Genomic DNA, 13,492 nt, shown 5'->3' with positions numbered 1-13,492 from the left:
AGAGAGGGATCAGCTTGCACTCTTCTACATCCATCCATCATCAATCAGTACTCCTCATCTCCTCTTCATCTCCTCATCTATGAGGATCAGGAGGAGGACCCAACTTCCTCTTTCTCTCTCTCAAACCCCGACGTTCTCTCTCCAAATTCAACCACCAGATAGAAGTGATGAGAGAGGTTTGCACCCAAATGGGGATCCGAGTGTTGCCCTTCAATTAGATCCGCGTCTTAAACAAGTACGCACCTCTGTTCTGCTTGGATTATTTATCTATTTATTATTTATTGTGCCTTTTACTCTTTATGTTTGAGCAGTAGCAGATAGATCTAAGCTCTTCCTTCTTGTTTAATTTCGCCAAGGGGGTGCAATATCGTTGCTAATTAAAGATCCTAGATGTAGATTTCATGTCTGTTCTTTTTCTTTTTCTTTCTTTTATCTTTTATCCTCAAGGTTTCCAAGGAAGAAAAAGATGCTCCATCTTCATCATCACATAAGAAGGCATTGGATACCCAAGTGCATAACAATGAAAGGTTAGTAATTGAAGAAAAACCAACCCAAAGTATTTCCTCTCTTTTCGTTAGCAGCATATATATCATAATTATATATTATAATATATATATTATAATATATATATTAATAATATATATATATATTATATATATATTATATATATATATATATATATATATATATATATATATATATATATATATATATATATAATATCTATATTACTATAATATATATATAGTTCAATTTTTTTCTCGTCCCTATGTAAAACAACACAATCCAGCCTTCATTGGTAATTCTTTTTGTGGCATATTTCAACATTGAGCTGATCTTATGATGCCATGTCTGCTTCCACCACCGCCATTATCATGACATATCTGCCATCACCCATTGCACCAGTCTCCCATGCCCAGTCCCAGCCCTTCCCATCCCACCAGAGTGACACTCCCCCCCCCGCCCAAACCAACTAGGAGAGAGAGAAGAGAGAGGAGAGAGAGGGAGGAGAGAGAGAGAGAGAGAGTCGCTACACCTATCACCACTTGCAGAACCATCATGCATAAATGTTTACATTGCACCAAGTCATATGCATGGGCTTCTCTTTGCAATCTTAAGCTCATGGAAGGAAAACAAACAAATTAAAATGAAAAAGCACAAATCAAGGTAAAAAAAAGGAAAAGAAAAAAAGACGTATTCGTATTTGGACTAAGTTATGGTGCATCACCACTATCCATCACAATTGTAACCACTCATGCATAAATCTTTACACATTGCACTAAATTACAGATCGATATGCATGGGCTTCTATTTTAGGATTAAGAAGAAGCTAAGCTCATGAAGAAAAACAAGCACAATAACAAACCACAAATCAAGATAAAAAAAATTAAATTGCAACACTAGATACCTATCACAATTGCAACAATTGCTCATGCATAAACCTTTTAACTTATACTCAATATATACGCATGCATGGGCTTCTCTTTTACAATCTCAGGATGAAAGAAGCCAAGGTCGAGTCTATTGACAATACTACTAGAACCAATGCATTGAACAATTCTAGTACTACCGCTAGTAATACTAGTGGTAAAAATGACACCAATGGGAAGAAGAGAAGGTCACCAGCAGTTCTTATGGAAGGTTCTAGATGCAGTCGAGTGAACGGAAGAGGGTGGCAATGCAGTCAGCAGACGCTCATTGGCTACTCACTCTGCGAGCATCATCTCGGCAAGGGAAGGATAAGGAGTATAAATAATGGTGGTGTTGGAGGAGGAAGACAAGAGAAGAACAACATTAGAAAGACGAAGAAGAAAGAGATCAGTAGTTTGCTTGATGACTCTGATGTGGCCTTAGTGTAAAAAATTATTATGTTTTGATAGTGTGATTTCATGTGGGAATTTATGCTTAACATGGTTTTTTTTTTTAATTGTGTGTGGATTTGGCTTCTGAGCTTGGCACTTGTTTGGCTCGTGCAAATGTAGACTGTATATGAACAAGTGCAATCTCATTGTGTCCTTCTTAATTAAGTCAATTAATTTGTTGCAGTGTAATAGCTAGATTTCTAGTGGGTGCAAGTGATGTTTATAGTAGTTTTTTTAAGTTGCTATTGTGATTGGGTTAGAGGTCGAGATGTTATCATTCTTGATTTATATATATGCCCTTTTCCCGAAAAAATAAATTGAGATGCACTTATTTCTTAATTAGGGTTCATACTTAAAAATACTAACCATTTAAACTCAACATGAGAGAGCATATCGTTAAATTGACAAATATGCATATCTGGGGGGAAATATGAAATAAGGTAGATTTAGGGGGCTATGTGGGTTAAAACAAGACCTATGTTTTATTTTTCTTATTGAAGTTTTACTCATCACGAGTCCACACTTTTTGCAAGTCCACTCATATTATCAATACTATATAAAAATCTTTGTGAGGGTAGGCAAAAGTGAAAGAATGAGTCATTATTCTTTCAATTAGTAAAAATAAACTGGTCATTTTAGTAAAAGACAAGGGTAATCTATACTACCGGGCCAATAAAAATCTTTGTGAGAGTATTATTCGTTCAATTTTATGAAGAATAAAGGGGACATTTTTGTAAAAGATAAGAGTAATTTGGTCTCATTTATTAATGTGGGTTCTATTTCTCTGTTCTCTATCGCTCACTCTCTCTAGAAGTTTCCTTGACTTTCACTCCTTCTCTCTCTAATTTAACAATATTTCATATATAACTGTTTTGAAAATAATTAACATATATATAACTTTAATTCTTACATAATTTTCTATGACAAATTATTGTTTACATATCATTTTAGTTCTGTTTCATGTAGAAATCAGGGTTAATTGGATAAATGGCTATTGTATTTGTCTCACAATTAATTAGACGTGCGAAACGGCGAAGGAATTGTGAAAAACGTGAAGAATAACCCAAAACAGACTCCACCACACCCTGGTGTGGTGTCTGCCATGGGTGTGATAGAATCTGTCTTGCACCACACCCTTCTGCCACACCCACGGTGCAGGGTGTGGCAGAATCTGTCCTACACCACACCCTCTGCCACACCTATGGTGCAGGGTGTGGCAGACTCGTTTTTAGAATCCTCCTTTGTTTGGGAATCCTCCTTTGTTTGGGATTGTGTTTTATTATAAATAGGACCACGTTTTTAGGGTTTCTAAAGTAGAAAAAAGGAGAGAATTAGCATTGTTTTTTAGCACTTTGAGAGGGAGATATTGTGAGGGAGTTGAGAGCTTTGGTTAGGGTTATATTTAAGTGATTTTGTGAGTTGTAACCCGTTGTATTTCTCCTCCATATAGTGAAATCTACCCAACCTCTCCTCGTGGACGTAGGCAATTGCCGAACCACGTATATCTCTGTGTTTGGTTTGATTTATCGTAATTGGCTTGGTTTGTGCAAGTGTGTGGCTTTCTTCTTCCGTGATCTCAAGTTCGTTGTGTGTGCGTGCAACGCTTCCGCATAGGCGCACGACAAGTGGTATCAGAGATCAGATTTCAGATCTAGGATTTTGGATTAGATGGAGGAAGATTCGGTTGGAAGCTTGGTTCTTGGAGTTTTAGGCTTTGGTGTTGTTAGGGTTTGAAGTTACCGTTGAAGATCTCGCTTTCCTTGTGTGGTTAGGAGTTCTATTTGGAATCCAATCTAGGGTTTAGTTGGGTAATTTCTTATTCCTTTCAAAGAGTTCTATTTGGAATCCAATCTAGGGTTTAGTTGGGTAATTTCTTATTCCTTTCAAAGTTTGAATCTTTCCTTGCAATTTGAAATTTGTGATTATGGGTGAAGAAGTTGGTGAAAGCAGCAAGATGATTGGCACAGTTCAAGTGGATTTTCAGAACACTAAGATTAGTGTAGTAAAATATGACGGCAAAATCAATTTTGGTTTGTGGATGAGCGACGTACAGGATGCGCTCAATGCTCAAAATTTGGAGGAGACCATCATGGTCGATGTGAGGCCACCTAAATATGAAGAGTCGGTATGGGAAAAGATGAATAGGAACGCTTGTGGGGTGATCAGGTCCTGTTTGGAATAGGAGCTGAAATATAATATGATTGGGGTAACGTATGCGATGAAGATGTGGGAAATTCTCAACAATAAGTATCTTACGAAGAGTGTTGAGAACAGGTTGCATTTACTGCGTAGGTTATTCAGATTCCAGATATCCCGAGGCACCTCGCTTGCGGCTCATGTGAACAACTACACTAAGTTATTGTCGGACTTGGCGAACGTGGATGAGAAGATCACGGATAAGTATAATGCTATTATTCTTTTGGGCTCCTTACCGGATGAGGAGTATGATACCTTCGTGCTTACGTTGCTGAACGAGAGATCTTCTATCACTTATAGTGAAGTGACTAACGCATTGACGAACTACGATTTGAGGAGGAAGGATAAGGAGACTTCTCGCGCTAGTACTTCAGGAGAGGCCTTGTCGACGAGAGGTAGAACCCCATATCTGAAAGGTGGTAATAGAGGAAGGTCAAAGTCAAGAAGCCGCCATCAATTAGCAAAGAACCAATGTGCATTCTATAAGGAACATGGACATTGGAAGAGAGACTATCCGAAGCTCAAGGAGAAGGAGGATAGCAAGAAAAAGGGCGCAAAGGCCAATGAGGTGAACGTTACGAAAGGCGATGATTCCGATGATTCATGTTTTTCTCTTTTGATTACTCCGGAGGTGAACCATTTGGATGCATCGGATTGCATGATTGATTCTGGCGCTACTTATCATGTGACTCCTAGGCGAGATTGGTTTTCATCATTTGAGAGACTCGACGGGGGTGTTGTTATCATGGAAAATGATCAATCCTGTGGTATTTGTGGGATAGGTACTGTGAGGATTCGGATGCACGATGGAGTAGTCTGTGAGTTGAATGAGGTAAGATTCGTTCCTCAACTAAAGAAGAATCTTATCTCAGTTGGAGCTTTGGAGGCGAAGGGATTCAGGGTGACCTTTGAGGATACTGTAACAAAGGTTACTAAGGTATCTTTGGTGGTGATGAAGGGAGTCCGCAGTCATAATTTATACTATCTGGAGGGGAGCACCGAGATTGGCCAGGTTGCTTCGGTTATTTTAGAGGCGGACATGAGCAGACTTTGGTATTACAGGCTAGGGCACACAGGTGAAAAGTCACTGCAGGCATTGTGCAAGCAGGGGCTATTAAAGGGAATCAAGAGTGGTAAAGTGGAATTCTGTGAACACTGTATACTTGGCAAGAAGACAAAGGTAAAGTTCGGGACGGCCATTCATAGGACGAGGGGCATCTTGGACTACGTGCACACAGATATTTGGGGTCCCACCAAGACGGCATCACTTGGTGGTCGACATTGGTTCGTCACGTTCGTTAATGACTATTCTAGGAGATGTTGGGTGTACACCATCAAGTATAAGAGTGAAGTCCTAGATTTGTTTGTGGAGTGGAAGAAGAGATTAGAACTGCAGACTGGGAGAAAGATCAAGACGTTGCGATCCGACAACGGCGGTGAGTATACTTCAGACCCCTTTCTGCAGCTATGTCGAGACGAGGGCATAGAGAGGCACTTCACAGTTAGTCATACACCGCAACAGAATGGGGTGGCGGAGAGATTGAATCGCGATCCGACAACGGCGGTGAGTATACTTCAGACCCCTTTCAGCAGCTATGTCGAGACGAGGGCATAGAGAGGCACTTCACAGTTAGTCATACACTGCAGCAGAATAGGGCAGCGGAGAGGTTAAATCGATCTTTGCTGGAGAAGATTCGATGTTTATTGGCGCATAGTGGTTTGGAGAAGATCTTCTGGGCTGAGGTACTTTCTTATGCGAGCCACCTCATTAATAGGCTGCATTCATCTGCGATTGAGGGGAAGGCCCCTATGGAGATGTGGTCGGGAGAGACAGCACATGACTATGACCAGTTTAAGGTATTTGGTTGCCCTGCATATTATCATGTTAAAACTGATAAGTTGGAACCTCGAGCTAGGAATGCCATATTTGTAGGATTCAAGCGTGGTGTCAAGGGATACAAGCTTTGGGATCCAGTTGATAAGAATATTATGCTGAGTAGGGACGTCACATTCGATGAGACTTCTATCTTGAAGTTTCCCAGCTCTCATCAGGTGGAGAGCGACCCGACAGAGGAGATATCGCAGGTGGTGGAGATTGATGCAACTCCACAGAGTCCAGATGGTGCAGTATCCATTAGAGTGTCGACTGAGGTGACGCCAGGCAAGCACGACGGTGATGCGGAGGATACGGGTACTCATGAGCAGGATCAGGGACCGATGGCTCAGGTTCAGGATTCTATTGCGGTTCGGAGACAGAGGAGAGACATACGGGTGCTAGCACGGTATGCCGACACAGTTGCATATGCACTTCTGGTGGAGAGTATCGATGAGATGGTGCCTACTACGCCGACACAGTTGCATATGCACTTCTGGTGGAGAGTATCGATGAGATGGTGCCTACTACATTCAGAGAGACCGAGCAGAGTTTGGAGGCTGATTCGTAGCAGGTGGCTATGCAGGAGGAGATGAAGTCCCTTCATAAGAACGATACATGGGAGCTTGTTGAGCTTCCAAACGGGCGGAAGGCGATTGGGTGCAAGTGGGTGTACACGAAGAAGGAGGGCATGAGGGCACTCCAGTGAGGTTCAAGGCTAGGTTGGTTGTGAAGGGCTATGCACAGGAGGAAGGTATTGATTACAATGAGGTTTTCTCTCCGGTGGTGAAGCATTCTTCGATTCGGATTCTGCTAGCTTTGGTGGCACGGTATGGATTAGAGTTAGATCAGTTGGATGTGAAGACGGCATTTCTTCATGGTGATCTTGATGAAGAAATATATATGACTCAACCATTGGGATTCCGAGCTACAGGGAAAGATAAGTTGGTTTGCAGGTTAAAGAAATCGCTGTACGGTTTGAAGCAATCTCCTCGACAGTGGTATAGGCGATTCGATGCTTTTATGCTTGATCATTCGTACACTCGGAGCCAGTTTGAACCTTGCGTGTATTTTCGCAAGTTGAGAGGAGGTGCGTATATTTATTTGTTACTTTATGTCGATGACATGTTGGTTGCCTCTAGTTCCAGGTCAGCTATAGATGAGTTGAAAGTTCAGGTTTCGAATGAGTTTGAGATGAAGGACTTGGGCAAGGCGAAGCGCATTTTAGGGATGGAGATTGGCAGAGACAAGAAGAAGGGCAAGATTTGTTTGACACATGTGGCTTATTTGAAGAAGGTTCTACAGCGATTCTATGTTAGCATGGATACGAAGCCAGTTGGTGTACTTTTGGGTGCCCATTTGAAGCTTTCAGCTGACCTTTCACCGAAGTCAGTTAAAGATCGTGAGTTGATGACGAAGACTCCATATGCGAGCGTAGTTGGGAGCTTGATGTACGCGATGGTATGTACGAGGCCAGATTTATCACAGGCGGTGAGCATGGTGTCGAGATACATGCACGATCCAGGAGTGGATCATTGGGACGCCGTGAGAGTCGAGATACATGCACGATCCAGGAGTGGATCATTGGGACGCCGTGAGATGGATTTTGAGGTACATTCGAGGTACGCTCAATGTTGGTTTGCCGTGAGATGGATTTTGAGGTACATTCGAGGTACGCTCAATGTTGGTTTGGTTTATGAGCAGGACACTATAGGTGAGCAGTTGTGCATTGGATATGTTGATTCGGATTATGCCGGGGATTTGGATAAGCGTCGGTCTACTACGGAATATGTGTTTACTTTGACCCGTACGCCGGTGTGTTGGAGATGCACCTTACAGTCTACGGTGGCTTTGTCTACGACGAAGGCAGAGTATATGGCGGTTACGGAGGCTGTGAAGGAGGCTATTTGGCTTCGAGGACTTTTGGAGGAACTTGGTATATCGCAACGGTCCGTCACCATTCATTGTGATAGCATGAGTGCTATCTATTTGGCGAAGAATCAGGTTTTTCATGCGAGGACGAAGCATATTGACGTTCGTTATTACTTCGTTCGGGATGTTCTTGAAGATGGCGATGTAGAGATTGTGAAAGTCCACACAAAGGATAATCTGGCGGATATGCTCACTAAGGTGGTTCCGAATAACAAGTTTGATCATTTTCGAAACTTGTTGCACATTCGTGATTGTTGAGGCCGTTGACGACCATTTGGATGAACTACGGACGGCTTGATCCCTTGGGAGAGGGGGTACGTAAGCAACCACATTGGTGCAGCCGAGTTTAGAGAGACGACACATTGGTGCTCATGTTGGTGTCGGGTCAGTGTTGGGAACACTTCGCCGAGGTGGAGAATTGTGAAAACGGCGAAGGAATTGTGAAAAACGTGAAGAATAACCTAAAACAGACTCCACCACACCCTGGTGTGGTGTCTGCCATGGGTGTGGTAGAATCTGTCCTGCACCACACCCTTCTGCCACACCCACGGTGCAGGGTGTGGCAGAATCTGTCCTGCACCACACCCTCTGCCACACCCATGGTGCAGGGTGTGGCAGACTCGTTTTTAAAATCCTCCTTTGTTTGGGAATCCTCCTTTGTTTGGGATTGTGTTTTATTATAAATAGGACTACGTTTTTTAGGGTTTCTAAAGTAGAAAAAAGGAGAGTGTTTTTGAGCACTTTGAGAGGGAGATATTGTGAGGGAGTTGAGAGCTTTGGTTAGGGTTATATTTGAGTTATTTTGTGAGTTGTAACTCGTTGTATTTTTCCTTCATATAGTGAAATCTACCCAACCTCTCCCCGTGGACGTAGGCAATTGCCGAACCACGTATATCTCTGTGTTTGGTTTGATTTGTCGTAATTGGCTTGGTTTGTGCAAGTGTGTGGCTTTCTTCTTCCGTGATCTCAAGTTCGTTGTGTGTACGTGCAACGCTTCCTCATAGGCGCGCGACAAGACGTTCATACCTGTGCCTCGATTGTTTGGACAACCGATCATGCAATTAAGTGCTAATTGGATCATTAATCATTGCTAATACTTTCTGACGATTTGAGTTGTTTATTTTAATTTATTTTTTAAGCAATGCACCTTACTCAATAATGTCCCGAGTTAATATTAATTTTCAACAATGCCAAATACAATATAATTACTCAATTCAAGTTGGCTGATATGACACAAATTTTATTTCCGGAAGTGATCAAACTATTAAGCATAGGAATAAATTTGTTATGTGAAATGGTCAAAAAAATTGTATATCACGTTAGCGAAAATTTATTACATTAATTGGCAAATAACATTACAGATGATTAATAATATAATTAATATTTAATTACATGATCAGTTATCCAATAAATCATAGTTATGAGATAAATATAGTGGCTAAAGATGCAATTAGCCCTATAAATCACGAAAAATGTACGTATTTATTATTATTTTGATCACATACATTTTTATTATGAGTATCCTTTAAGTAAATGTTTGGTTCAAAAGTCGCTGCTGTGGAATTCATTATAACTTTGTTCGATTACAACAAATTCGAAAGAATAATCTTTTTATAAGACTTTTTCTACACAACAAATCAAAAATTACAACTCTTGAGAAACAAACACGAAAATCGTTTATCAATTCTCGTTTTCGTGGGACTTTGCCTGTGCCGGGAACACTTTGGTTCGTGGACCGCCGATTCACAGATCGTGAAGAGGGGGCTTATGATTCTAACTTCGTTATCGAAGTAGAAATTGAAACGATATCTTATCGAAGTAAGATAGTCGTTCTTCTTAAAATCAAGTCAAAGCTTAATTTCAAGGCGTTGCAAGAAAAGAACCCAAATCTCTGCTCTCTCTGCTCTGGAATGCTCTAACAAATGCTCGATCCTCGTCAGAAGTGACCCTAGGGGGGTATTTATAGCCTCAAGGGTCTGTAACTGCAAAAACTTAACAATCGAAGAAGTCAGTACGGCGAGACAGTGTTTACTGTCTCGCTGGGCGAGACAGCGTTTGCTGTCTCGACCCGCGAGACAGTAAATTTGCTGTCTCGCTCAGCGAGACAGTAAATGCTGTCTCGGAAAATGGCAGTTTCTCGCTGTAACTGTTCTTCCACGTTTCAAACTCCGTTATTTTGGCAGTTATCCACGTGATTTTCGCCCATGATGTTTCCCACGTCCCTTGGCAGTTAATGGACACGTGTAGGGCAGTTACAAATGTAGTTTTGACTATTTCAACACTGTCTCGCTGGCGAGACAGCAAAGACTGTCTCGCTGGCGAGACAGTTCATACTTGTTTTGATTTTTCCAAAACAGTATGAAATCCTTTCTTGTGAATTTTTGAGTGATCTTCTCTATGCTTGGGATATCTATTAGCATTTTTTGACGCCTACAGATACCCCCTCCAAAGTATTCCAGACTCATTCTTTTATAGAGGAGCATGGGATACTTTGGATAAGATAGATTTTACTTACGATCCCTTCAATGCTTGGCTGAATAGATCGTATGAAAGGACTTGTAAATGGCTTCAATGTTTAACCTCTTCTGCTGTTAGTCTATCCAGTTCTTCGTAGAATAGCTAACGTTCTCCCGGCGTCGCGTTTATCGCTTGACCGTTGTCGAGATCTTGAATTGAAGTTGATACTTGCTCTTGTGAATTCAGCGTTTACCATTGAATTGGTATATCCATTGAGAATTCCTCAGGTTATCCTTAAGAATATTCAGATTAATATTCTCCAGAAACTTCCTGTTGAGGGTGGGAATACAGTTTAGACTCGTGTACCCATTGGAGTATTCCACTGTTCCATAGTGCAAAACAGAAAAGTTTACTGTCTCGCTCGGCGAGACAGAGTTTTCTGTCTCGCTGGGCGAGACAGTGTTTTCTGTCTCGCTCGGCGAGACAGAGTTGTCTGTCTCGCTCAGCGAGACAGAGTTTCCTGTCTCGCCCGGCTGCTATATAAGTCGGGACTTAGGGTTTTAGGGTTTTTTACGTCGGATTTTGGCGATTTTTTGGGCGATTCTTGGGCGATTTTCGACCAGTTTTCTTCTATTTCTTCTCCTCTTTGTTGCCGACTTGGGAGGTGCTCTTGTTTGGGAAGATTTCACTCAGATTTCAAAGGTTTGTTCTTCCCCTTTTCTCCAAAATTTTGACTCTCCTTCAACTGTGACTGTGCATGCATCATTTCGGTTGTATTTGTCCTATTTTTTGTCGATTTCATGTTCAAAATCTTAACCTTCCTCTTGGATTTCAATGTAGATCACATACTCATCATGTCGCCACGTAGAGCTCGAGGGAAGGGAATCCGACCGACTGTTCAGAGCCCTGAGGAGGCTGCCCCTGCTGCACCCTCACGTGGAGGTATATTTCTTTCACCTTTTCACGAATTTAAATATTGTATTTCGTCCATTCCATATGTATGTTCCTATTTTTGCTTGCAGATCCTCGTTTGTATCCTTTGAGGTACCTTCGAGAAGAGCCGGTATCCTCCTTTGAGGGGATCGACGCTTAAAAGTGTTTGTTTTGCTTTGACAAAACACACTTCATAATACACAGGGGCGATTTTACATCATCCCATATGTATTGAAAGGTTTTGGTATGCCGTTATAATGCCCGCATACCTCCTTTATACATATGGTGGATAGAAAATCGTCACACCTGTTATGAGATAACGACTATATCTTATAGAATGAGATATACCGTTTTTCTCTAAAATTTTAGGATGACACTTACACAATTTATGTGTATGCCTCTTTTATCAGTCCGATTTCCTTCTACCACATTTACTGCTGATGTGATTACTGGCCGGAGTAGCGTGACCCACTCTTATTACGAGGGGATCCCGTTAATTGAATCCTCTCCCCAGTTTAAATCTGATTATAGTGGAAGTGATAGAGAATTAATCCAGCGAGGTAGTTGTCGTGTTCTACGACGATTAATCACAGATGCGCCCTTGATCTCGGAGCAAGACTCGAATCAATGCATAAGGAAGCCAGATTTCTTATTTGGTGACTCGGTAAAAGATCCGAAGATTGCTTTCTGCCAGCCTGCGCAATGGTTGCACCAGAATGGGTCCTCATTCTTATATCTGCCTTTTATCCCCCGGGATCACTCACTATTAATGTTCAGGAATCTATCAGTTGGACGTGAGATGTTCTGGAAGTTGACTGAAAATCACGAGCGTATTCATTGTGGTTTTATTGGGAAGGAAGCCAACCCAGGCTCCAGTGAAAGAGCTCATGTGCGGGGGCTTCATCCGGGTATCTTGGGACAAGATAATATACCTCAGAATGAAAAGATAGTGCAAGCCAACACCGTGAAGAACCGGTTAGCGGCAGCGGGCAAAAGATTACCCAAAGAGACTTTTAGATGCTATGGATGGGTCCATTATTCTGGGGACAAATGGTGGTGGACCAGGATGACCCGATATGTGTTAAACCGCTTTGGGCGAGAGTTAGCAGAATTAGGGTTAGATGTCCCGATTCGTGCCACCATGCATGGCCTACAGAGTAGTGTAGGTCATTTCCTCTGCTTGTTCGAGATCTATAACCCGGACACTAATACATTCTTTACCAAGAACGGGGAACTCGGATTACCACTGCATGAAATGATGCAGGTGTCTGGTTTGCCTATGGGCGATGTTCCCTATCAAGAGTTCTTTCCAACTAGCAATCAGCTGAACAAGATGAAAGATAGCTCAACTGTGACTCATGATACTTTATGGGAATTGACTTGCCATTATCATATAGCCATGGCCGAGATGGAGCCCAAAGCCAGAAAGAAATCTCCTCAGGTCAGCTTAAAACAATTCGCTGACTACCTCTTCAAGAACCTGGATGTCCGTTCGGCAGATGTGTGCGGATTGTCTCCTTTGAGTACGGATGAAATTAACCGTCTGTTAGAGAAAACCAACGCGCAATCTTATACTTCGCGCTCAGAAGATGGATTTTTGCACGGCACTAAGTTCCGCTCTTATCTGTGGCAAGCTGGTGTTCCGATTAGCCCTACTGCTCTGCTGGCGGGTTTTCTAGCCTTATGGTTAAAGAGATGTGTAGTTCCTCATCAGTCCGCAGATGCGATGCCAATGGAAGTGTTGTATCCGGCCGTCCAGCTAGTTACAGGTCGCAAATTATCTTTGCTTCCCGCTATGGTGGCCGATATTCATAGTGGATTACGGCAATTAATCTCCGTGTTTACTCAGGAGAAAAAGAAACCCTCTGCCAGTCTGTCCGTTCCGAAGCTGGAGCTACCTTATACTTATCTGATGACCTGGTTAGTACTTCATCGACCAGATTTAATGGAAGCTCCTGAGACGGCAAATTCTAGCATCCCTCTGTTGCAGAATCTCGAGAATTGCAAATGGATCAGGCATCAAGAACCCGACATAACGAGGCAGTTTAAAATTCACAAGTGTTGGGAATTCTTCCCCTGCTTCCCTCAATTCTCCGGTACCTACAATACTACTTTAGTAGATGCTGAAGACCCAAGGCAGAATCGCACTATCTTGGATGTCGGGTGCTTCAGATGGTTGATGAATATTCGACCTGGATATCTGTTCTTCAGAGTAAGGGATGTTTGCCACATTGAACCC

The 13,492-nt window shown here is 42.1% G+C and overlaps 1 protein-coding gene across 1 annotated transcript in view; it reads left to right on the top strand.

The window, feature by feature from the left end:
- LOC109845709 overlaps window positions 1–2,065 on the top strand; it is a 4,787-nt gene extending 2,722 nt beyond the window's left edge. The window contains exons 2-4 of the mRNA XM_020414979.1: window positions 3–235; window positions 448–527; window positions 1,499–2,065. Coding sequence (XP_020270568.1) covers window positions 3–235; window positions 448–527; window positions 1,499–1,859 — 674 coding nt within the window. The 3' untranslated portion in view covers window positions 1,860–2,065. The remainder of the gene's footprint in view (window positions 1–2; window positions 236–447; window positions 528–1,498) is intronic.

This window comes from Asparagus officinalis, chromosome 6 (genome assembly GCF_001876935.1).
Source record: "Asparagus officinalis chromosome 6, Aspof.V1, whole genome shotgun sequence".
Taxonomy (NCBI): Eukaryota; Viridiplantae; Streptophyta; class Magnoliopsida; order Asparagales; family Asparagaceae; genus Asparagus; species Asparagus officinalis.
This window is presented reverse-complemented; position numbering and strand designations above follow the sequence as displayed.